Source organism: Meles meles, chromosome 7, assembly GCF_922984935.1.
Source record: "Meles meles chromosome 7, mMelMel3.1 paternal haplotype, whole genome shotgun sequence".
NCBI classification, from domain to species: domain Eukaryota; kingdom Metazoa; phylum Chordata; class Mammalia; order Carnivora; family Mustelidae; genus Meles; species Meles meles.
In genome coordinates, this window is record NC_060072.1 from 105,361,529 (window position 1) to 105,386,376 (window position 24,848).

At 43.3% G+C, this 24,848-nt stretch overlaps 2 protein-coding genes and 1 non-coding gene across 7 annotated transcripts in view; 1 reads left to right on the forward strand and 2 right to left on the reverse strand.

The window, feature by feature from the left end:
• The window catches only part of NCAPD2 (non-SMC condensin I complex subunit D2), a 29,305-nt gene extending 11,867 nt beyond the window's left edge, over positions 1-17,438 (reverse strand). The window contains exons 1-13 of one of the 5 annotated variants that reach the window (XM_046013472.1): positions 16,950-17,438; positions 15,787-15,936; positions 7,068-7,143; positions 6,730-6,788; positions 6,073-6,251; positions 5,751-5,893; positions 3,516-3,643; positions 3,320-3,443; positions 3,006-3,153; positions 1,867-2,064; positions 1,406-1,540; positions 1,221-1,308; positions 946-1,123 (exon numbers count right to left, since the gene is read on the reverse strand). In XM_046013472.1, coding sequence (XP_045869428.1) covers positions 946-1,123; positions 1,221-1,308; positions 1,406-1,540; positions 1,867-2,064; positions 3,006-3,153; positions 3,320-3,443; positions 3,516-3,643; positions 5,751-5,893; positions 6,073-6,251; positions 6,730-6,788; positions 7,068-7,143; positions 15,787-15,913 — 1,583 coding nt within the window. In that variant the 5' untranslated portion in view covers positions 15,914-15,936; positions 16,950-17,438. Of the gene's footprint in view, positions 1-945; positions 1,124-1,220; positions 1,309-1,405; positions 1,541-1,866; positions 2,065-3,005; positions 3,154-3,319; positions 3,444-3,515; positions 3,644-5,750; positions 5,894-6,072; positions 6,252-6,729; positions 6,789-7,067; positions 7,144-15,786; positions 15,937-16,062; positions 16,085-16,599; positions 16,617-16,714 lie in introns of those variants that run through there. The other 4 variants (XM_046013473.1, XM_046013471.1, XM_046013475.1 and 1 more) reach the window with 4 other exon arrangements.
• Positions 6,324-6,652, reverse strand: LOC123947842. Its single transcript, XR_006819870.1, has one exon. It is a non-coding gene; the product is annotated as a small nucleolar RNA U85 (small nucleolar RNA).
• Positions 17,439-17,541: 103 nt separating the features above from the next.
• MRPL51 (mitochondrial ribosomal protein L51) lies at positions 17,542-18,897 on the forward strand. Its single transcript, XM_046012812.1, has 3 exons — positions 17,542-17,759; positions 17,842-17,952; positions 18,581-18,897. Exons 1-3 carry the CDS (start codon positions 17,681-17,683, stop codon positions 18,775-18,777), a joined length of 387 nt encoding a protein of 128 aa, XP_045868768.1. The 5' UTR covers positions 17,542-17,680; the 3' UTR covers positions 18,778-18,897.
• Positions 18,898-24,848: the final 5,951 nt, after the last annotated feature.

A 24,848-nucleotide genomic window follows, 5' to 3' on the forward strand; every position in this document is an offset into this window, starting at 1 on the left:
AAATCACAACTAGGCAGAGAGGCAGGCAGAGAGAGAGGAGGAAGCAGGCTCTCTGTAGAGCAGAGAGCCCGACGCGGGGCTGGATCCCAGGACCCCGGGATCACGACCCGAGCCAAAGGCAGAGGCTTTAACCCACTGAGCCACCCAGGCGCCCCAAAATCTTAAAAAGATTTTAAGTAAGCTCTTTGCCTAATGTGGAGCTTCAACTCATGACTGTGATCAAGAGTTGAGTCAGCCAGGTGCCCCTCATCAATCTCTTATTTTACAAATAAGGAAACTGAGGCCCAGGAAGTTTAAAAAACTAACTTGAAATTATAGAGCTAGAATAACAGGCTTTCTTCTTCAAATGGAGAGCTTTTGCATATTTAATTATAATATCATTTACATTTAGTTGTTGTAAAGTTTCTTTAAACATTCCTAAAAGTACAAAAGCATGCTTAACAAAAGAAGTCAATCAGAGAAAGACAATTATCACATGATTTCTATGATAAGAGAAATTTGAGAGGCAGGGCAGGGGGGCAGTGATAGGGAGGGGAAAAAATGAAACAAGATGGGATCCGGAGGGAGACAAACCATAAGAGACTCTTAATCTCATGAAACAAACTGAGGGTTACTAGGGAGAGGGTGGCCAGGTGATGGACATTGGGGAGGTGTGTGCTATGGTGAGCACTGTGAAATGTGTAAACCTGATGATTCAAAGACCTGTATTCCTGGGGCTAATACTACAATTTAAGTTAATAAAAATAATATTCCTTAAAAAAAAAAGCATACTTAATTGCGGACTATGCCGTTAGCATCAACCTGGTGTTCAGGACATTACTACAAAGAAAACACCTACCATCACCTTGTTGCAGCATACCCTAAGTACAGTTCATTTTAAAGAAACCTTGTTCCTCAAAAGTTATTTCTAAACATAAAAAGGACGTTAAAGAATCTTTCACATACTTGTAACTAGCCTTGGCAAGCAACTGATGGATGCGTGTTTTCACATCTTCACTGGTTTCTGTTTTAGCAATAGCCTCAAGAATCTCTTCTTCCTGGGGAAGCTTTAGCAGTTGCTGCAGAGTAGCCTTCAACTCTGGCATCATGGCTTCCCACTCCTCCTCTGGGTCCAGCACTGCAGCTGAAGGAGAAAGTCTCACTTAGACTCTTTCCCTGGACCTTCTGATGGCAGGGAGCAGCATGTCTAGGGTGGGGAATCCTATGCAGGAACTACTTACAAGCAGCTGCAGCTTGTCTCTGGGCCCTCATCTCTTGTAATTTCTGGGTTTCCTTCTGCAGTGGTCCAGCAAGGTCAGTGTCACTAAGCTACCAAGGTCAAATGAGTTTCAGGGCCACTAGTCACAGAATTTGATTCCTGTTTCCACTTAATTCCTTCTCCTTGGGGTAGGTCAAGCTGACTTACCTTGCAAGAAAAGGGATTATTGGCAAGAAAACTGGCCAGCAGCTGAATGGCATTTTTACATACTAACACCGACTTGTCTGCCAGCCGTCCCACTGCTAGGACCACCACTGCTTGGAAACGTGTCAAGGGGAGAGCCTGTGTGGGGCAGGGAAAGAAGGGTGAGCTCACATCCCACATCATGCATTCTGCTCAAGTTGACCTTGAAGTACCCTCTAACTGAGCTCCCCACCCATTCTAAAGAAACTTTTTTTATGGGATATAAAACAGTTTCTCTTTGTAGTGGTTAAGATACAGTGTAATCCTTAAATGGAGCCAGGCATTCTTGTCCTTGGTAGAGGAAGACCTTTATCACTGCCAGTAACAATCTGAATCCTAGACTCTACTGTGGGACAATGGATTCCTTTTTTCTTTGGCCTGTACATAGAGTACTGTACATTTTTACCAAGCAGAAGGTTAGTCACCTTCTGCTGGACGATTCGGGTGAAGAGCTGTAAGACACGGCTCCGCACAAAGGAGTTGACGTCATGGCCATGGGCTTGCAAGGTGTCCAAGAACTGGTCTCTGGTGTCTCGGGCTGCTTCTTCCAGCTGATCACCATTCAGAACCTGCAGGACCATCTCTGCCATGGCTGCCAGCACAGCATTGCGCATCATGTAATTCTAAGGGAGGGAAACAGAATTGGTCTGAGGCACTGCACTCCAGTCCTAACTCTCCTTTCCCCAAACTCTTGAGCCTGTCCAGGCACAAAGAAGTGGCAAGGCCTTAAGTTAAGGGTAAGTTTGCTTCACTATGAATTTTTCTGGTCAGCTGCTTATATATTCACTGGAAGGGGCCGTGTCTGCTCAGAGGAGAAAGCAGGGACAAAATAAACAAGAGCCCCCAATAATTTCTCCCCATAAGCCTCATCACATCTACCCACATTTGAAAAACATTCATTCCTACCCTTCATTGGAGGCCTCAAAGCCTTTGGTCCTTCCCAATAAAACACTCCCTCCCCCCCTCCCCTTCTCACATGTTACCGACAAAGAATGAGACATGAGGAAGTACAAATCAGCCCTAGGGTGCCAAGCAAGTCCACTGCAGGAGCTGCTGAACAGGGACTGGGGTTTTGCCAGGCCAGGGGCCAGAGAATGGGGTCTCGCACAAGAAGTTAAAGTAGATTAGATGACTGAGTAGACTGTTTTTGTCCTTGATGTTCACCTAGAAGTGCCCTGCATCAGTCTGAGAGGCAACCAGCAGAAAGAATGGAGAGGTGGCACTGTATGGAGTGCATGCAAGCTAGATTGGTAGGAAGAATGGAAGGGGCTTCGTCCTGAGGAAGGGACCCCAAATCATAGCCGAGTGACTCTCACTAGATCTGAGGTGTGGAACTGCCATCCCCTCCATCAGACCTGGATAAACCCAACTGATACTGAAATGGGGATTAATCAGTGGCTCTTTAGTCAATGAACTATACCTGCTTCTCTGTAGGAAGAAACTGCCGAGTTATGCTTAGATAACCCGACTTCAAGGGAAAGCCATCTTCTTGTTTTAAGAAATAGCCTTTCAGCAATGGACTTAAAATCCCTAGAAGAATTGAGATCCCTGGGGGACCACGTACCTCTCCATCCAGATGATCCAGCAAAACGCACATGCTGGACATCAGGATGGCTGGGATGCGTTCTGCTAGTTCTGTCAGGAAGGCTGCAAAGCCCTTTGCCCCTGCAGGGTCCCGACTCAGCTCCTGGGGACACTTCTGCCCGATCTCTCTATGCAGGGAAGCAAACACAGCCATAGCAAGATAATTCAGTTCCTAGTAAGGGGAGGTAAGACTGCTATCTCATGTCTAAGAAAGCTACAGTGACAGAGAACTTCCGATCTTTCGGTATCTTCCCCCTGAGAAAGAGGAGAATCAGAAACTTAGAAAAGAGTCACCTTACAATCTCCCCCACTATGCTCTTCATTCCATAATCAGTTGCCCACAGGCTCACAGCTGCCACCAGTACAGGGGCCAGGTGTTCAAAGTGCTGCAGCATCTGGATGATCTTCACCGTAGCACCTGTGGATGTACTAAACGTGAGAAATTATAGGCAAAATGGAAAACGTGGGGCAAAGCAGAGGGCTAACTTACTGAGCATATGGTTATAACGTGTCAAGGCGACACCGAGCAGGCGCGTGATGGCTTCCCGGGTGGGGCGGTTCTTCTGGTGACTAATGGTGGGGTTCTCCAGGAGGCGGTAGCAGCAACCAGTAACCAAACTGGGAAAGGAAGGGAGGGAGATGATGAAGTCAAGTGTGTGGATTCCATTCCACTGGAGGCCCTGCTTCATTCATTCTCCCTTTTCTGCCCCCAAAGTTAGGCGCTTCTAGCTTTCTTCATTCTTTTTTTTTTTTTTTAATATTTTATTTATTTGACAGAGAGAAATCACAACTAGGCAGAGAGGCAGGCAGAGAGAGAGGAGGAAGCAGGCTCCCCATGGCGCAGAGAGCCCGATGCGGGGCATGATCCCAGGATCCTGAGATCATGACCTGAGCTGAAGGCAGAGGCTTTAACCCACTGAACCACCCAGGTGCCCTCTTCATTCTATTTTTAAAAAATATTTTATTTATTGAGAAAGAGCGAGAGAGCAAGCATGAGCGGAGGGAAGAGTCAGAAGTAAAGGGAGAAGCCAACTCCTGAGCAGGGAGCCTGACGTGGAGCTGGTTCCCACGACCCTGAGATCATGAACCCAGCTGAAGGCAGATACTTAACCGACTGAGCCACCCAGGCGCCCCTTTCTTCATTCTGTGGATCACCTTCTACACCATGTTGCTTTGCTGACTCTAGATAGGTGCTCTGACTTTCAACCAGTTATGATGCCTACATAGAACCCAAATATATGATAAAAGGGAGGAGAAACTAACCAAAGACTTGTCATGGTTAATCCAGTCCTCATCTGGATCAACCTTTTAGCTGCACTAGTTGCAGCTGACCATGCCATTCTCCTGGAAACACACTTCTCATCTGGCCAGATGCCAGACTCCCTTCCCCAGGGTACAATAAGGATTTCTGCTCTCCTTTAGCTATGCTTACTGATTTAGTAAACTCATTCAGTCTTGGGGCCGTAAATACCATTGATGTAGATACACTGTATTCCCAAATGGGTATCCTAGCTCAGTCTTCTCTCCCATGCTCCAGATTTGTAAATTCAACATCAGAGTCGGACAACATTGATTGGATGTCTAAGAAGCACCTCAAACTTTATATGCAAACCAGAACATCTAATTGTCACCCCTGAAAACACGCTGCACAGCCTTCCCCATATTTCAATGACTGCCAACTCTGTTCTTCCAAAAGCTTAGGCCCAAACCCTGGGGGCGTCATCCTTGACTCTCCTTCAGACCTCACACACATCCATGAGCTCATCCTGTAAGCTCTACCTTCGGGAAACAGGTACAGAATCCATGCACTTCTCCCCATCTCCACTGCCATTCTTGGCTCTAAACTCCAACCATCTCTTGCCCAAGTCACCGCAACAGTCCCCTAACTGGTCTCCTGCTTTCTTTCCTTCCCTTCATAGTAATGACAGTAACCAGAGCACGATGATTCTGTTAAAGCCCAAGTCAGATCGCCTTGCCACCCTGATTGGAATCCTTGAGCAGAGCCCCACGTCACGCTGAGAAGATGCCAAAGTCACAAAGGGCCAAGGAGCTGTACTGTCGCTCCTGCACTGCCTGTGGAACTTCACAGCCTGTCCCTCTCACCGGCCCCGCTGCCCGGTCTCCGGCCTTGCTGCTGTCACCTGTACATGCCAGATACACGCCCTCCTTGGGGTCTTGGTACCTGCTGTTCCATTGCTCCTTTCCTTGCCCTTGTTATTCCTCCAGATCCTCTCATGGCTCACATGGGCTCCTCTGGGTCTTTGCTCAAATGTCACCACCTCAAAGAGGTCTTGCCTGAATAGTGATTTAAGATGACAACTCTGTTCCATCAAACTCCCCATCCCCTCCTTTCTTGTTTCCACAGTAATAACCTATAAAACACACCATATATTTTACTTATCCTAAAAATCATCTTCTGCTCTATAAATAAACTCCAAGAGGGCAGAAACTTTTGTTTCCAGTGCCTGTCATAATACAGCCATGCACCCAGAGCATGGTCAGTAAATACTGTCATCAATGAATAAATGGGCATTAAAGCTGAGAAATTCATGGCGGTTCCTAACATTTGTCATCCACTTTCTAACAACTCAGTGTGATGAGTATACATCTACGTGTTATACAGAATCGAGGCATGAAATGACGTATTCAGAAAGAAGACATATCTAGCAGCAAGGTCTTCCCTCCTCACAGCTCACTATTACCTGGAGCCATCTCAACCACCCACCTGACAAACTCCTCTTCAATTATTGAATGGTTCCACAGGTGACGAATGTCCAGCTGGAGCAGCTGTGTCAGAAGCTGGAGAACTGGCTGCCTCTCTTCTTCCCAGTCAAAGCCATGGGCGGTCTTGGCCCGGGCTTTCTTCCCCTAAAAAAGAATCACAGGTACATTTAGGGCAAAATAAGAAAACAAAGTGAGTCAAGATCTGCTAGTCTGAGTGCCCAAACTACCCAGTGCTGAGACGAGGTAGAAACGAACACAGAAGACATAAATTGTTCCCCTATCTCCCTCCATCCTAGCTCTCCAGGCCAGAAACTCCAAATTACCTTCCCAAGGTCCAAGTCCATAAGGCTTGTCTGGCTGCTCATGGTCTCAAAGGATTCCAAGAGGCGTATCAGAGCATAACAGTTCATTTTGAGAGCATTTAAGTGGGCACTCCTGTCTGACACACTCAAAGCTTCATTATCCAGGACAGTGGGAAGTTCCTGGGAATGACGGGACACTACTGCGAGGGACAGAAGAGTCAGCTTCATTAACTTTCCTCATACACCCTGACATCAAAACACCCAGCAACTGCAGCCATCAGATTACCAAAGATCTGTGTTTCATCTCTCAGTGGTCACAACACAAGCCAAGTCCTTTGGGACCCCTGACCTCGACGCCCTGAACGTGCCCTGTCCCCACTCTCTCACTCCAGCCATCCCAGTTTCTCTCTGGTGACTAGAAGAACCGCCTGTGTTAAAGAGGGGTAGTTCAAGAGTAGGAAAGATTTCTTGTTGGTCTGCCCTTACAGCGAACACACACAACTCTGTATTGCCCACCAAGATTACAGACCTTAATAGGTCAAAGGTCCCCGGGCTTAGCCAAACCAACTGAATCACCACAGCCTTGATATCATCACATGGCTGATCAAATGTAGGAAACAGTAAGCGAACAAACAGCGACAAACACCTTCCATCCCCTACCCCCTGACCCATAAACACCTTTTATCAGGAATTCCAGAGTGTCTTCCTTGAGGCCAGGATCTATACTTCGAAAGTGACTATGAGGGAAAGAAAGTGTGGGGGGTGAGACAGGAAACTGTAGAGCCCATTCTAGATCAGATCAAACCTGAAGAATTTAATACTTAAAAATATCTGTGATATTGGTCAACTGAATAAATGCAGTGTTAAGTTGGGGTCAATGCTCATTAGTAGAGATTTCAGCACCCAGAGCCTTTACCAGTGAACCTGTAATTTGGAATTTCAGGACTAACATGCAAATTTAGGGTCAACAGCCAACAGTTCTTAAACTACCAGCCAGCCATGTGCGTTATACTTACTGTAGAATACTGTAGACGGTATCAAAGTGCTCCAGCATAGCCAGGGGCCCCTGAGCACGGAAGGCAGCCTGAAATGCTATAAAGATGAAAGAAACCAATTAATACAGACAGGAGAGGTCTTTCTGGTAAATTCTACCCATAGTAGAAAATTGAGTTAATTACTTTTATTGGCTGAATCACGAAAATAGTTCATTTCGATGTAACCTATTATAATAGTAAATCTTACATTTGTCCAGTTTTATAATGAAAGTCTTACTTGAGTTTCATCACATCTCTCAGTTCGATAAAGCAGATGGTATTATGCCTATTTTAGGGGAAAAGGAATTAAGTCTCCGAGCAGTTGTGTGACTCGTTCAGTGTAGTTAGTAGTGAACACAAACTCAGGATCTCTTTTTTTTATTTTGAAATTATAAAAGTGGCAAAAAAACATACAAAGTTCTTAAAATTTTCACTCTAATAGTGTTAACATCTTATATAACCACAGCTCAAGAATCTATCCTAGGGGCGCCTGGGTGGCTCAGTGGGTTAAGGACGCTGCCTTCGGCTCAGGTCATGATCCCAGGTTCCTGGGATCGAGCCCCGCATCGGGCTCTCTGCTTGGTGGGGAGCCTGTTTCTCCTCCTCTCTCTCTCTGCCTGCCTCTGCCTACTTGTGATCTCTGTCTGTCAAATAAATAAATAAAATCTTTAAAAAAAAAAAAAAAAAAGAATCTATCCTAAACTAAGAAATTAACCTTAACTCAATGTTATTAATGAATCTATACACCTTATGAGAATTCTGTTAGTTGTTCTATTTATGTCCTTTTCCGGGTCCAGGATCCCACCCAGAATCCCACAGTGCAATTATTTGTCATGTTTCCTTAGTCTCCTCCCACGTTTTTCACAGTCTTGACACTTTCGAAGTATGCTAGTCAGTTATTCTATAAAATGTCCCTCTGTCTGGGATTGTTTACTACTTTCTCATGATTAGACTGAGGTTATGCATTTTTGGCAAGATGAATGCAGAAGGGAGGTTGGGTCCTTTCAATGCATCCTACAAAGAAATACATGATATCCAAGCCTTATTACTATGTTAACTTTGACCCCCTGGTAGTGTTTGCCAGGTCTCTCCTCTGTAAAGTTACTATTTTCCCCCCTTGCAGTAATTAAGTATCTTGTGGGGAGATACTTTGAAACTGTGCAAATATCTTGTCTCTCATCACATTTTGCCCACTATTTGAGGCATCTGTCCATGATTCTTGCCAGCCACAATTATTACTGAGGTATTTACTATATGGTGATTTATCTTTTTTCTTTCTCTTTAAAAGATTTTATTTTTAAGTAAGCTCTACACCCAATATGGGGTTTGAACTCACAACCCCAAGATCAAGAGTCATATGCTCTCCCAACTGAGCCAGCCGGGTGCCCCTGTATGCCGATTTTTCTTTCTCCATCATTCCTTCTACACTTACTAATTGGAATGCCACTCAAAGGATGAGCTGTCCCTTCCCCCTCAATTATTTATTCAAATCAGAGTGGACTCATGGATATTTCTTTTATTCTGTTTTAATCCATTCCTCCTACTATCTATTTTGTTGCTCAGATTATCCCATATTTGACCATTGGGAGTTCCTTCAACTTGACTTGTGTCTTTTTTTTTAAAGAATTTATTTATTTATTTGACAGACAGAGATCACAAGTAGGCAGAGAGGCAGGCAGAGAGAGAGGAGGAAGCAGGCTCCCTGCTGAGCAGAGTCCGATGTGGGGCTCAATCCCAGGACCCTGGGATCATGACCTGAGCCGAAGGCAGAGGCTTTAACCCACTGAGCCACGCAGGCGCCTGACTTGTGTCCTTTCAACATGCTCCCTTCACTTTCACTCTCCCAGTTTCTTGTACCACAAGATGTTTCAGGCTCATCTGGTACTTTCCCTGGCCCAGTCTTGGAATCAACCATTCTCAGTAGAGTCCTGGTTTCTTTTATAGAAGTCCAACATCTAGGAACCAAGTCTGAGGCACTAGTTAGGCCTACTGCTATTGGAGTATCATAGTTTTTAGGCCCTCTCAGCAGAGAATAGGAGGCATGTGTGTATATACATATCCCCCATATCTATTTTTATTTGCGTATATATTAAGAACATGAGTTCATTTACATATTTCCTTAATCCTGGTATAAATATAAAAGAATTTCAGAATTGCTAACCTAAACACTTATAAAAAAAATTTACTAACTTAGATTACAACAATTGTGTTAAGTTCTTTTTTCTAAGTATATAGTCAAAATACTACTGGTCTCCAGTTATGTAGGTTAGTTCTTTTCTTCCCTACTTTGTACTGTGATTATGTCAGACACTTGTAATATACTTGTTTGTAATTATCCCTCAGAATAATATACTGCTTAAAATATAACTAACTAATGAGGAGTTGTACTGATCATGCAAGCATGCTTAAAGGTGACCCTGAGAAAAACCTGTACTAGCAGCAGGCCTCTGGTGGAGAGGATGATACATATCAGTGGAAGCCAAGCAGCTGGGAATCCCTGCCTCGCTCAGGGCAGAAAGCCACCCTACTTCCCTTTTTAGTTGTCTCCCCTGGACCTCTGAGAAAGCCTCCGGTTAAGGTAATCCCTTTAAGTGCACTGGCTCAACTAAAAATCCAGGCTGCTGGACCAGACACACCTTACTCCTCTTCTTGTTTACCTCTAAGACTTGTAACCAATATAGGATTCACATTCCTTCTTGTTTACCTACTAGGCCTACGGCTATTGTATAACCTTCTTTTCTTCTCCTTTGTCGTTACCTTGTATCTAGTAAATGCCCAACTGAGGAGTTGCTTGGGCAACAGTCCTTCCAGTTGTCTTCCCCTGCTCCCTCTCTCTTACAGCTGACTTGTTTGTGCCTCATTCTTCTCCCCTGCCCCTTAGGAAAGCAGCACTTGTTACCAGTTTTTATTACATTTTGAAAACCCAGGGTCTTTTGATTGTCAGGTCCAGTGCTCTTTTCATCCTGATCGTATTGTTTCTAGATAAATACTTCAGTATCAAGGGAAGTAGAGTCGAATTATGTCTTACAACACGTAGGAGTGGCAAGGCAGTATGGGAATTAGGTTTTGAACCAAGTTGTACACCAAGCTCTTTCTGAGGAAGGGGAAGAAAAGAAGGTTGGTTTGCCTTGAAAGTAGAACCAGAATCTTGCATTCCAAGTATCGCTGCTGGCACTGACCTGATTCACTGTAGTGTTAGGACATCCAACTATGTATAAATACACTGTGATTTTTTTTAAAAGATTTTATTTATTTGACAGGGAGCGCACAAGCAGGAAGAGGGAGAGGGAGAAGCAAACTCCACACTGAGCAGGGAGCCCAATGTGGGGCTTGATTCCAGGACCCTGGAATCATGACCTGAGCTGAAGGCGATGCTTAACCATCTGAGCCTCCCACGAGCCCCTTTTCTGTAATTTTTAAATAAGCTGTCTTATTCTTCTAGTTCTTACAGTCTCCCTAGCCCTATAATCATAACACATTCTCCTCTTCCTTTATACTTCTTACCCTACACCTCTCTGACTTTAGTAGATGACTGTCTTCCACTTCATCAAAAAGAACAAAACCCAAAGCACAGGTTCTCTCTTATCCTGCTCCCCTGTCAACAAGCCCCTCTACCAACATCTTCACATTCATTGCTTGAGTCTCAAGCAAAAAGTTTCTCTCATCTAAAACTAATGTGTCTCACTGCCCCAAAGCTTTATCTCCTCTTTTTCACCTTTGCTTTTACCCTGTTGAGGACGTGCTCTTATCCTGACAACAGGCTCAGGCCTCCCTTTAAAATAAATAAAACGAATATGCTCAATACCTTTCATTTGACCTTGCTATCATATCGCTTTTAAATTGTGTCTCCTCTTTCAATTTCCTGAAATCTGTTTCTGAGATTTACCAATCTAACAACTATTCTTCTCAAAGATTACCAACTACCCATTTTTCATTACAACCAGCGATTTTCTTGGTCCATATATCTCTTTAATTCTTTGAAGCATTACCTACTGATCTAGTCTAGAGTAAGACTAGTCAAGGTTTACATTTGGCTTGAACATTCACCAGGCCAAGCTACTTAGCTTACTAAATCTGTTTCCTCTTCTCTAAATTGCGTGTAATAAAAGAACACACTTATAGGGCTTTTCAGGATGGTAAAGGTTAAGTTGAGATAATCCCCATGAAGAAATCAGAACAATATTTAGCACACATATGTATCTGTTATATGCACAGTATTTCTGCTTGAGGCCATATCACATATTCAATTCTCTGTTCTGCTTTTTAAAATTTAATATTACAATAAGCATATCATAAAACCTTTGTAAATAATTTTTAATGGTCACATAATATTCCACCGAATGCATGTATCTTAATTAACTTACCATTCTTCTATTGTTAGACATTATGGTTTCTTTCTTTCTTTTTTTTTTTTATTCGTTTATTTACAGCATAACAGTGTTCATTGTTTTGGCATCACACCCAGTGCTCCATGCAGTACGTGCCCTCCCTATTACCCACCACCTGGTTCCTGAACCCCCCCCCCCCCGCCCCTTCAAAACCCTCTGGTTGTTTTTCAGAGTCCATAGTCTCTCATGGTTCATCTCCCCTTCCAGTTCTTTCTTTTTTTTAAAGTAGGTTTCATGCCCAACATGAATGGAGTCGCATGCTCTACTGACTCAGCCAGCTGCCCCTATTGTTAGACATTATGATCTAATTTTTTCCTTTAAAATTCACAACACCAGGCAACTGGGTGAGCTATCAGTTGGTTAAGCATCTGCCTTTGGCTCAGGTCATGATCCCAAAGTCCTGGGATCCAGTCCTGTGTCAGGCTCCCTGCTCAGTGGGGAGTGTCCTTCTCCCTCTGCCCCTCCCCTCACTCATGCTCCCCACTCCTATCCTGGGGCCCTCAAAATTCACAACACGTTTATTCCCTTGGCAAATCTGGATTAAATCCAACTGACTGCTTACTCCATTCATGTAACCACACAAATAAAAATGGCTTGACAAAAATACACAATCATGCCGCCTATTCTCACTTTAAACTTATGACCATCAATCTCAAGTGGACCCTTAGTACATCTTGCTAATAAGCCTATTACAAATTCCCAGGCCTACTCACTTTCCTCTAGGCAATTATTTCCTATCTTTCCTCTGCTCAGATCAAGAACTTCTTTCCCAGCTCCCTTCCAGTTAAAGGGTTCACTTCCTATCTCAGGGAGAAAATAGAATCACACAGAAGAGAATTTCCAGTTGCCCTGAGGTCTGTATCTTCCTGTACTATCTGCATCTGTGCCCAAGTACCCTGCCTTTTCTTCTGCTGCTGCGGCTAAACTGTCCCATGCTCTAATAAAACCATCTCCTCCCACTGTGCACTGGATCGCACACTCTCTTACCTACTACAGATACTGCCCCAATGCTCATCCTCTCCCCCTCCTGCATCATCAACCTTTCTTTCTCTGAGTGCTTTCATTCACACACACACATATAATGCCACCCATCTTACCAAAAAATCCTCCCTCAATTCTATCTCCTCATCTACTACTACTCCATTTCTCTGTTCCGCATTAAAGCAAAACAACCAGAGTTATCTAAACTGTCCTCCCATTTTCACATAAACCTCTTTCATTTAGGCTTTTCCCCATCACTCCTCTGAAACCGCCTTCCCCAACACTGCAATAGCCACATTGCAAAATCCAGTCATTAATTGGCAGTTAAGCTCTCCCTTTTTTTTTTTTTTTTTTAAAGATTTTATTTGTTTGACAGACAGAGATCACATCAGGCAGAGAGGCATGCAGAGAGAGATAGGGGGAAGCAGGCTCCCTGCTAAGCAGAGAGCCCAATGCGGGGCTTGATCCCAGGACCCTGGGATCATGACCTGAGCCGAAGGCAGAGGCTTTAACCCACTGAGCCACCCAGGAGTCCCAAGCTCTCCCTTTCTTTTTGAAATATTCTCATCATTTAGCCTCCAGGTAGCACCTCTGTTCACTTTCTCCCTCAATGACTGGCTGTTAGTGTCTCCTATTGCTTGCTTCTCACCTTCCCAGCTTCTACATATTGGACTGTCTCAGATCTTATGTTTTAAAGCTGTTTTTCATCTCTGTCTACACTCAAATTTCTTGCTTTAAATGTCCTCTACATGCTGAATATCAGACCCCAAATATATACCTGCAGATGGCATCTCTCCCCCGAACTCCAGAACTCTACAACCAACAGACTAAACCTGCTCCTCTCAGGCGCCTGGGTGCCTCAGTCAATTAAGCATCTGCCTTCAGCTCAGGTCATGATCCCAGGGTCCTAGAATCCAGTCCCACGTCAGGCTTCCTGTTCTGCAGGGAGTCTGCTTCTCCCTCTGCTCCTCCTCCCACTTGTTCTGTCTCTGAAATAAATAAGAATCTTTAAAAAAAAGTAAATAAACCTGTTCCTCTTATATTCTTCTCCATTTCAGTAAATGGCATCTCCATTCTTCCAAAAGCCCTGTCATGCTAGATTCTTCTATTTCTAACCCTATAAATTCAAGTGAATCCATTAATAGTCTTATTTGCTCGACTTTCAACATCTGTTCAGTACCTAATTTTTTATAATTACTTCCACTGCTATCACCCAGGCAAGCAACCTGGTACTACTGTATTAGTCTTGCAATCAGTCTCCCTGCTTCTTCCCTTGCCACTCACACTCTCTATTCAAAACAACAGTGATATATGTATATATATATATATACATATATATATTATTATTTTTTAAAGATTTTATTTATTTGACAGAGATCACAAGTAAGCAGAGAGGCAGACAGAGAGAGAAAGGGGAGGAAGCAGGCTCCCTGCTGAGCAGAGAGCCTGATGCGGGGTTCGATTCCAGGACCCTAAGATCATGACCTGAGTCAAAGGCAGAGGCTTTAACCCACTGAGCCACCCAGGCACCCCAACAGTGATATTTTTAAAATGTCAGACCATGTCACTCCTCTGCTCAAAACCCAATGGCTTTCAAACTCATTCACACTGAAGCTAAATCCTTAATACGACCTGTAAGACTCTAGATTAGTACTTCTCCAATTTAAATGTGCATCTGAATTATCTAGGGATCTTAAAACATTGATTTTCTGATTCAGCAGTTCTGAGTTAGAGCTTGGGTTTCTGATAAGTTCCTAAATCATGATTCTAATGTTGCTAGGCTGAAGATCACACTTGGAAGAGCATGACTATAGAGGAATCTGGATCACTTCTCACCTGACCTCTTTTGCCCTAGCTTACTCCACTCCAACCAGATTGGCATTTTCCCACCTCAGATCCGGCACTGGCTTTTGTCTCTGCTTAGAATGCCTATGAGAACTGGCATAGTTCACTTCTTCACTTTTTTTTCTTTTTTTAAAGATTTTATTTATTTATTTGACAGAGATCACAAATAGGCAGAGAGGCAGGCGGGGGGGGAGCAGGCTCCCCTCTGAGCAGAGAGCCCGATGTGGGGCCCAATCCCAGGACCCTGAGATCATGACCTGAGCTAAAGACAGAGGCTTTAATCCACTGAGCCACCCAGGCACCCCTACTTCTTCACTTTTAAGGCCTCTGCTCGAATGTCACCTATCAGAAATCCTTCTCTGATCATCCAACATAAAATGCAGTTCCTACCCTGCCACACCCTATCTTTTTTTTTTTTTAAGATTTTATTTATTTATTTGGCAGAGAGTGGGAGAGCATACAAAAAGGGGAAGCAGCAGAGGGAGAGGGAGACGCAGGCTCCCCATCCAGCAAGGAGCTTGATACAGGACTTAATCCAAGGACCCTGGGATCATGACCTGAGCCAAAAGCAGATGCTTAACGACTGAGCTACCCATGCTCCCTGTGTCACATCATGTCTTGTTTATCTTGCTTATAATTCTCCCTGGCACTTTCAACCATCCAACAAATCCCATATTTATTTATTCCTTACTGAGAACATTGAGAGAAAGAATTTTGTCAACCTGTATGTTTTGTTCATTGTTGTATCTCCAGTAGCCAGAACAGTGCCTACCTGGCACACAGTGCATCATCAGTAAATACCTGTTCAACAAATTAAACAATTTGTTCTTGTAGAACTTACAGTTAGGGTTCTAGACACCAAAGGCAATGCAACTGTTACAAAACAACAACAACAACAACAACAGCAAAACTCTAATAGTGATTATCTATTTAAAAAATGATGCATTGGGACACCTACGTGGCTCAGGTCAGATCCCAGGGTCCTGATAACTCACTGATAACATATAAATTGCCTTGTTCAGCTCTAGGTTTCAATGGATAACTGCATTGTACATACACTGTTCAGTATTGCAGCTGTACGTGTTTGTTTGTTTTCCCCCATTACTATACTCTTGGAAACAAGAGATCTAGACTTTAAAAAAATTTTAACTGAAACAGGTCAGGTCAAGTCCCACTTATTCTGAGAAAGCTACCTTCTCCTATAACCTTTAAATCCACCCGAACTTAATCTTGGCGTATGATAAGAGATAAAGATTAAAAATAAGTTTTTGTCCAAAGAGTAGCCACAAACACCCAGACTGTTTATTGAATAATTGAGGAAAGGAGGTCAATGTGTACATTCTTGACGTAATACATCCCAACCAATGCTAGGAAAACACAGTGACTAGGAAAGACACGTTCTTTGTCCACATGGAGCTTAGTGGAGCAGACAGACAATATAATTACATGTGGGATGGTTGTTTTGAAGTAGCCGCATGGGGTCTTACCTCTAAGCTGCGATGGAAGATTTCTGATGGACAATATCTCTTGCACAACATACTGATTCACCCCTCCACTTTTCAACAACTCCTCGGGGGATAAAGGCAGACGGAACTCATACAGCTGGAGAGACATCTTTCTCCCACTGGCTCACAGGGCTGGAAACCAAACAGCAAATAGGTTAGGGTTTATATCTAAGGCCTGTCTTTTTATCTGGTTCTGTTATTCCTCCCCCTTCAATATATGATGCTTATATCAAACTTATATCAAGCTGGTAACATTACCTCAGAAGATGTGAGATCAACCCTGGACTAGAATCTAATTCTAGTTGTGACTCTGCCACTTGGTCATGTCACGTAACCTGGTGAACCGCATCTGCAAAATGGAGTTACTTATCTCTGATTGTTTTACAAAGTTGCTCTGAGGATCAAATGAGTCAAGGGCTATGAAAATGTGTACAGAGCTGTAAAGTGGTGTATCAATGCATCAAGTTAGCATTGTTATTTCCGTTGTTATGGACAAAGTTTAACACAGGACCGTCTCACCTGAAGCCACGACAGTGGGCCAGCATGGGTTAGTGGGTGTCCTCGCCCCAGAATGGGAGTATCGACATTTAATACATATTTGTTTACAATGTGTCACCTACTTGGTGGGCTATTTGAATACATCATATCTGATCTAGTTCTCCAAATACTAATATCAAGGAATGCACAGTAATATAACCCAATTTACAGATGAGGAAATTGAAGCTTAGAAAGTTAGGCGATTTGCCCATATTCCGTAGCGGATCTGTAAAACATACTGTTTCTACTACAGCTTACCCCAAGGATACACGCACGGAACCTCCCGCCTCTCCTACCCGGCCCAATACCGCGTCATACTGCCCCGAGCCCAACATGCCCAGTCTCTCATTCCCCGCGCCCATTAACACCACACCTCAGAACTCAGCCGCCGCTCCTCCGACTCTGGTCGCGAGGCGAAATGAAGGGAAAAGACGGAGTGCACAATACGCACCAATCAGAACCGCAGCTCTCGAGCGGGGCAGAGAAACCGGCCAATCCCCGGCAGCAGGAGGCAAAAACCCGCCTCAGAGTTAGGCGCCGCGCGGGCAAAGCCACAAACGTGGAGTTCAAATCTCAACGGCCGTTAGGAGGCCAATCGCGACACTCACTGCGGAAACCGGCCAATCACTCCGCGGGAGGCGGGAAGCCGGGCCGCGCTGCCGAGGGAGGGGCGGGGTCTGGATCCAACGCCTGTTCCCCTAGTCTGGCCGCTGCCGGGTTCTCCTCCGCTTCTAACCGGGAATTTGTAGCTAGGGCTCACTCAGTCATCCCCCCAGGACAGGAGGCAAGTCCAAGCCGGGGGTTTAGAAGGCTTGGGCAATAGTCCACGTTCCGCCATCGCCTCTGCTATGTGACGTCCAGCAGGTCACTTCACTCTCTGAGCCTTACATTTCCTCTCCAGTAGAAAAGGGGTAGTAAAAACAGCTACAGCGCAGAACTGCCGTGAGGCACAGAAAAAGGAAGCTCGGGGTTCCAGGGTCTGCACCCTCATCTCCCTCACAGTTGAGGGACAACCCAGGATAGAGAGAATTTTCTTGAAATTCAGTTCGGAGGCCTCCCAAGCAACCACGAGACGAGCGGCTCCGTCGTTCGGACGCTCCCAGACTTCTGCGGGCGAACCGGAAGCACCGGGGAGGGGCGGGGCGGGAGGTTGTCAAGGACTCCATACTTCGAAACCAAGAAGGCGGGGCTTATGGCTGGGGAAGGAGGGGCCGAGGCGGGGTGAGGCCCAAGATGGCTCCTTCCATCTAGTGCCGTCTGACGCTAGTGCGGACGGTCCCTGTCATCTCTTTGAAGGCCACGTGCGACGCTGCGCTGTTGTGGGGGAGAGACGAGAGCAATGGCAGGGAGCCTCTCTTTGGGGGCAGGAAGGGTCCTATGGGGCCGGGTGCCCTTGGCCTGCAGAAGCTTCTCTCTGGGTGAGTGACATACAGAAAAACGCCCGAGAACTGCTTGTTTTGTAAGCAGCTCATATTCATTCCATTTCTTCCCCATTCCTAGGTATTCCTAGAATGTTCCATGTGAGGCTCACCCTTCCTCCTCCCAAAGTGGTTGATCGTTGGAACGAGAAAAGGGCCATGTTCGGGGTGTATGACAACATCGGGATTCTGGGTAAGACGTGACTCCGCGGCATAGAATCTCAGAATGGCAGTTGTGCCTTAAAGACTTTTTTTGGACCAGTGTAGGAGCGGTACCATGCTCAATAATAAGAGTAGACACGTGCAGGTCTATTTACGTTGTGTACGGTGCTGTTACTTCTTGGAATAACTTTTTCACTTAACAGCCAAGGAAACTGAGGCACAGAGACATTGTGTGATTTTCCCAAAGTTAGTAAATGACAAAATTTGAACCCCCAGCAACCCGAACAGACTGGCTCCAGAGACTGTGCCTTTTTTTTTTTTTTAAGATTTCACTTATTTGACAGAGAGATCACAAGCAGACAGAGAGGCAGGCAGAGAGAGAGAGTGGCGAGGTGGTGGGGTGGAGGGGTGGGGAGGTGGGGAGCTGAGCAGAGAGTGCAATGCCAGGACCCTGAGAGCATGACCTGAGCAGAAGGCAGAGGCTTATTAACCCACTGAGCTACCCAGGTGCCCTGAGGCTGTGCTCTTGATCATGTGGTGTAATGTGTCTTGTCTATAGGTGTAGGTCAGGGAAATGGCAACTATGTGCTGAAGGCTTAGTGGGTGGAGGCTGGCTTCCTTCTTGTCTTGGAACTAATACCCTCTCTCACATTACACAGGAGACTTTGAAAGGCACCCTAAAGAACTGATCAAGGGCCCCAGATGGCTTCGGGGCTGGAAGGGGAATGAACTACAACGTTGTATCCGAAAGAAGAGAATGGTTGGAAACAGGATGTTCCTTGATGACCTGCACAACCTTAACAAGCGCATCAGTTACCTCTACAAACACTTTAATCGCCATGGAAAGTATCGTTAGAGGAGAAAGCTGGGAACTGTGGAAGAGGCACATCTGTCACCCGGGGAGGGGAAACAGTACTTTTCCTTATAAGGAAAGGAATTTGTATGCTCTCTGTAATAAAATGGGTCTTCTTTGGAATCTGTAATCCACATACTTTATTTTACTCTAGTTGAACTTTTACTCATTCGTGTAGACTATGATGTCTCACTCATCCGTAAGTCTTAGGTTTGGACTTAACCACCTGCCCTTTGCAGACTAGCTATACCTATAGCTTTTAAAAAATAAAAATTATTATTATTATTTTAAAAGATTTTATTTATTTATTTGACAGAGAGAGATCACAAGTAGGCAGAGAGGCAAGCAGAGAGAGAGAGCGGAGGGAGCAGAGAACCCGATGTGGGACTTGATCCCAGGACCCTGAGATCATGACCTGAACCGAAGGCAGAGGCTTAACCCACTGAGCCACCCAGGCACCCCCAAAAATAAAAATTATTGTTGGTACTTTTTGACATTTAGCCCTTCATGTACTGAAAGTGGTAATTTTTGATTGCCTCATAATTCTGTTATGTTAAATGTGTTTTTAAAAACACTTTCAGGCTGGGGGCGCCTGGGTGGCTCAGTGGTTTGAGCCGCTGCCTTCGGCTCAGGTCATGATCTCGGGGTCCTGGGATCGAGTCCCGCATCGGGCTCTCTGCTCGGCAGGGAGCCTGCTTCCCTCTCACTCTCTCTGCCTGCCTCTCTGCCTACTTGTGATCTCTCTCTGTCAAATAAATAAATAAAAATCTTTAAAAAAAAAAAAAAAAAAAACACTTTCAGGGGCGCCTGGGTGGCTCAGTGGGTTAAAGCCTCTGATTTCAGCTCAGGTCATGATCTCAGGGTCCTGGGATTGAGCCCTGCATCAGGCTCTCTGCTTAGCGGGGAGCCTGCTTTCTCCCTCCCTCTCTCTGCCTGCCTCTCTGCCTACTTGTGATTTCTCTCTCTGTCAAATAAATAAAATATTAAAAATAAATAAATAAAAAATAAAAATACTTTCACACTGGTGGAAATGTAACAGATGGGATTATGCTTCTGCATTATTCTCATCAAAAATATTGGGTACCTCTTCTATAGGAAGAATAAAATGTAATAGATAATAAGCTTTTCTAGTTAGGGAATAAAGATATATTCTCACATGTACACTTCATTCTGAGGCATTAAGTACCATATAAATGGTTTACATCCTAAGCCTGACATTGTCAGAGTCATCTTGGTAGTTTCACAATTTCAAAAGCCTGGTCCTTACCTCCAAAGATTTGTGATCTGTAAAGCTGAGCTGAGTCTTGCACATCTATGTGTTGTTTTTTTAAGACACGTTTTAAAAATGCATCCTACGTACAATGCAAAATTTAAAATTACTGAAGTGTAATCAAGTGAAAAGTTTCTCCCAGACTGGTTTTTTGTGCTCCTTCACAGAGGTGACCACTCTTTTTTCCCCAGAGGCAACCATTCTTAAAAGATTCTTTTTAGTCCTTTGGACATACAGCATGCATGTTCAAGCTTATATTAACTATATAAGTCCTTTTGAGAAGAGTAGCATTCCATACTACTGTTCTGTCACCTTTCTTATTTACTTAGTATAACTTGGATATTGTTTTATATTCTCACATCTATACCATAATATTTTACTAGTTCCATTTTGATAGATAGTTCGATTGTTTCCAGGTATTTACTTATTCAAAGTGTTACTCCTCTAGTTTTCAATAATTCTGATTGAAATCCCTCAGGTAATTTTCATTAGCCATGTTTGGAAACTTCTGACATGGGGATAAATGAGCTAGATAAGAGATTGTATTTGGCCTAATCAGGAGAGATTTCCTAGAAGAGGACGGGTTTCAGTAAGGGGAGAAAGAAGCGGAAGAAGTCATAGAAAGTTTCAAGCAGGGAAAAGAAGAGTGCTCAATGGTGCATATGACCCAGCAATTCCACCAATTCTGTTGGTATATACCCAACAGAAATGAAAACATGTTCATATAAAAACTGGTACACAAATGTTCATAGCATTGTTATTCATAACAGCCAAAAAACAAAGAACCCAAATTTCTATCAACTGATGAATAAAGAAAACGGGGGGTGGATACTTGGGTGGCTCAGTTGGTTGGGAGTCTGACTTCAGCTCAAGTCATGATCTGAAGATCCTGGGGTGGCCCTATGTTGGTCTCCACACTCATCGAGGAGTCTGCTTCTCTCTCTCCCTATGCCTCTCACTCTGCTTGTCTCTCTCTCTCTCTCAGATAAATAAAAAATTTTAAAAAATGTATATCCACACAATGGAGTATCATTCAGCCATAAAAAAGAATGAGATATTGATACATATAACAACACGGATGAGCCTTGAAAACACTATGGTAAATCAAAGAAGGCAGTCATAAAAGGCTTATATTTATATGAAATGTCCAGAATAGGCAAATCCACAGAGACAGAAAGTAGATTAGTTGTTGCCAGGGGACAGGGTAAGGGATGATGAATGAGAGATGACTGCTGACAGGTACAAGGTCTTTTTTGGGATGATAAAAATGTTCTGGAGTTAGCAGTGATGGTTGCGTAACCTTGTGAATACACTTATAATCACTGTATACCAATGAGTGAATTATATGGGATACGAATTATATCTCAATTTTTAAGATGGGGTAAGAGATTTGATTTATTTCTAAATTAAGCTTTATTTTAAAATAAAGGTAATGCATGCATATAGTTAATCAAAAAGAAGGGAAAATGGGGCGTCTGAATGGCTCAGTTGGTTATGTGTCTGACACTTGATATCAACTCTTGTCTGAATCTCAGGGTAGTGAGTTCAAGCCCTGCATGGAGCCTACTTAAAAAGGGGAGGGGGGAGAAGTTGACAAAAACATCAGTCCCCTACTTCACCCATCTACTCTCCAAACTACCTTTCTCGAATGAAAGGCTTTCACTTTTTAAAAAAATTTAAATTCAATTAGTTAACATATAGTATATTATTAGTTTCAGAGGTAGAATTCAGTGATTCATCAGTGTTAAATAATACCCAGTGCTCATTATATCATGTACCCTCGCTAATGTTCATCATCCAGTTAACCCAAGGGCTTTCACTTCTTTGAACTATTCTGGTATTTATTATCATAACTTGAAATAATATGCCCTACTGCTCTTTATGATTTATCAGCTTTAGACTTTATTAGCTTTCTGTTATGAAAGATGAAGCTTTAGCCCTCCATGATTATCTTAGTTGATACAGAAAAGGGAGTTTAGAAATTTAACTCCTATTTATGCTTTTTTTTTAAAAAAAAAAAAAAGCTGTTAAACTAGAAACAGAAGGAAATTTCCTTAACTTGGTAAAGATTATATACAGAGATCAGCAACAAATATTTAATGGACATGTATTCACTTTAAGATCAGCAACAAGGGGCACCTGGGTGGCTCAGCGGTTAAGCGTCTGACTCTTGATGTCAGCTCAGGTCATGATCTCGGGGTCATGACATGGAGGTTCACCTCAGCCTCCATGCTGGACACGGAGCCTGCTTAAGATGCTCTCCCTCGGGGCACCTGGGTGGCTCAGTGGGTTAAATCCTCTGCCTTTAGCTCAGGTCATGATTTCAGGGTCCTGGGATCGAGCCCCACATCGGGTTCTCTGCTCAGCAGGGAGCTTGCTTCCTCCTCTCTCTGCCTGCCTCTTTGCCTACTTGTGATCTCTGTCTGTCAAATAAATAAATAAAATCTTAAAAAAAAAAAAAAGATTCTCTCCCTCTACCTCTGTCCTCTCATCCCGCAACCCCCTCAAAAAAAAAAAAAAAAAATCAGCAACAAGACAAAGATACCTGCTATTACTGCTGCACTTTAAGTTAGTACTGAAGGTTCTAGTTGGTGTCATGGAAGGAAGAGAGGGAGGGAGTGAGGAGGAAGGAAGTGAGGGAGGAAGGAATCGAGGGAGGATGGAAAAGAGAGAATGGATATGAGGATTGATAGAAAGATCAAATTGTGGTCATTTACAAATTATATGATTTTCATTGTCTAAAACAGGAATCTTTAAAACTTAAATCTAAGTGAGAAAAAGAAACAGAATGAGATTTAAAACATCATGTATGTAATTAAAAGCACATGAACAGAAAATAACATATTTTGCAAAAACACAGAATTATATAAAACAATTTATTTGATTTTTAAAAAGATTTTTATTTATTTATTTGACAGAGACAGAGAGATAACAAGCTCACAGAGCTGCAGGCAGAGAGAGGGGGAAGCAGGCTCCCTGCTGAGCAAAGAGTCTGAGGCAGGGCTCAATCCCAGCACCCAGATAAGGAGACATAGACTTGAACCCAAGACAGAGGCCCAACCCATTGGGCCACATAGGCCCCCTATCAAACAATTTATAATGTCTATGGCTATGGAGGGGAGATAGAGGAAAAATAAATTAAAAAAAATGAAACACATCTTTTGATGGATAAGTAAAGATCATGTGGTCTCTCAGAAAAATAATGTTCTATTTTTGTCTTTAGGATGATTTATATTCTAAGAAACATTTATTTCATCCTGTTGGTTTTTTTAAACTTATCAGTGTTTATTATAACAGGTCAAACTTTACACACCCTCAAGTACCTTTTGATATTCTCACCATCTATTACATAATCATATGTAATGTACATGTACAATATATGTATGTTTGTTGCTGATTTGGGGTATATAACATAAGGTACTTCAAGATAGCTGTACATATTAGTTTTATGGGGCAGCCATAACAAAATACTACAACTTTGGTAGCTTAAACAACAGTAATTTACTGTTTCACACTTCTAGAGGCTTAGCAGTCTGAGATCAAGATGTCAGCAGGATTGGTTCTTCTCAGGGCTATGAGGGAAAAATCTATTTCATGATTCTCTCCTAGCTTCTGCTGGTTTGCAGGCAATCTTTGGTGTTCCTTGTCTTGTAAATGTATCATCTTGATCTCTGCCTTCATGTTAAAATGGCATTCTCCCTGTGTGTGTGTCTCCAGATTTTCCCATTTTATAAAGATACTAGTTATACCAGAGTGGGGTCCATCTACTCCAATATGACCTCATCTCTAATAATTACATTTGCAAGAACCCTATTTCCAAATAAGATCACATTCTGAGGTACTGAGGGTTAGGACTTCAACAACAACAAAAAAACTGTTTAAAAGATTTTATTTTTAAGTAATCTCTACACTGAATGTGGGGCTCAGGCTCAAACTCAACCCCAAGAATGAGAGTCACATGCTCCAAAAACAGAGCCAGCCAGGTGCCCTGGGACTTTAACTTAAAATTTTTTGAAGGACACGATTCAACTCCTAACAAGAGTCTTCAGTCTCTGGGGCGCCTGGGTGGCTCAGTGGGTTGAGCCGCTGCCTTTGGCTCAGGTCATGATCTCAGGGTCCTGGGATGGAGCCCCGCATTGGGCTCTCCCGCATTGGGCTCTCTGCTCGGCAGGGAGCCTGCTTCCTCCTCTCTCTCTGCCTGCCTCTCTGCCTACTTGTGATCTCTGTCTGTCAAATGAATGAATAAAATCTTTAAAAAAAAAAAAAAGAGTCTTCAGTCTCCCCAATGCATATACACCAGTGGGATATGTATATGTACATATATGTATATGCAGGTATATATGTATATGTGCATACATGTATATGCATATGTATATACATATCCCACTGGTGTATATATATCTACTTATATATATACCACATTTTTTTGCTTTTGTTGTTAGTTCTTGAAATTCATGATTCCTTATAGCTTCAGCAGATTTTCCAGATTGGATTTTGGAAGAGGAAGCCAGTGGCCTCTATAAGTTATCTTGTCAGGAATCTAGATTTACACTTCTCAATCCCCTCCTTCTTTATGGTCCCCACCCCCTACTCCTCTTCATCAAAGCTATCTCAGCATTTTGGCTTAAATCAGTAGGTGGTGTCTACATTACCAGGACCACATCAATATTGCTTGCTACTTAGTGTACTGTGGAATGAATAACTTGTGTTTCTTATTTAAAAACTCTGTATCTTTATTGAGATATAATTTGCCCAATTCAATGGCTTTTAGTATATTCGTTGGGTTGTACATCCATCATCACAC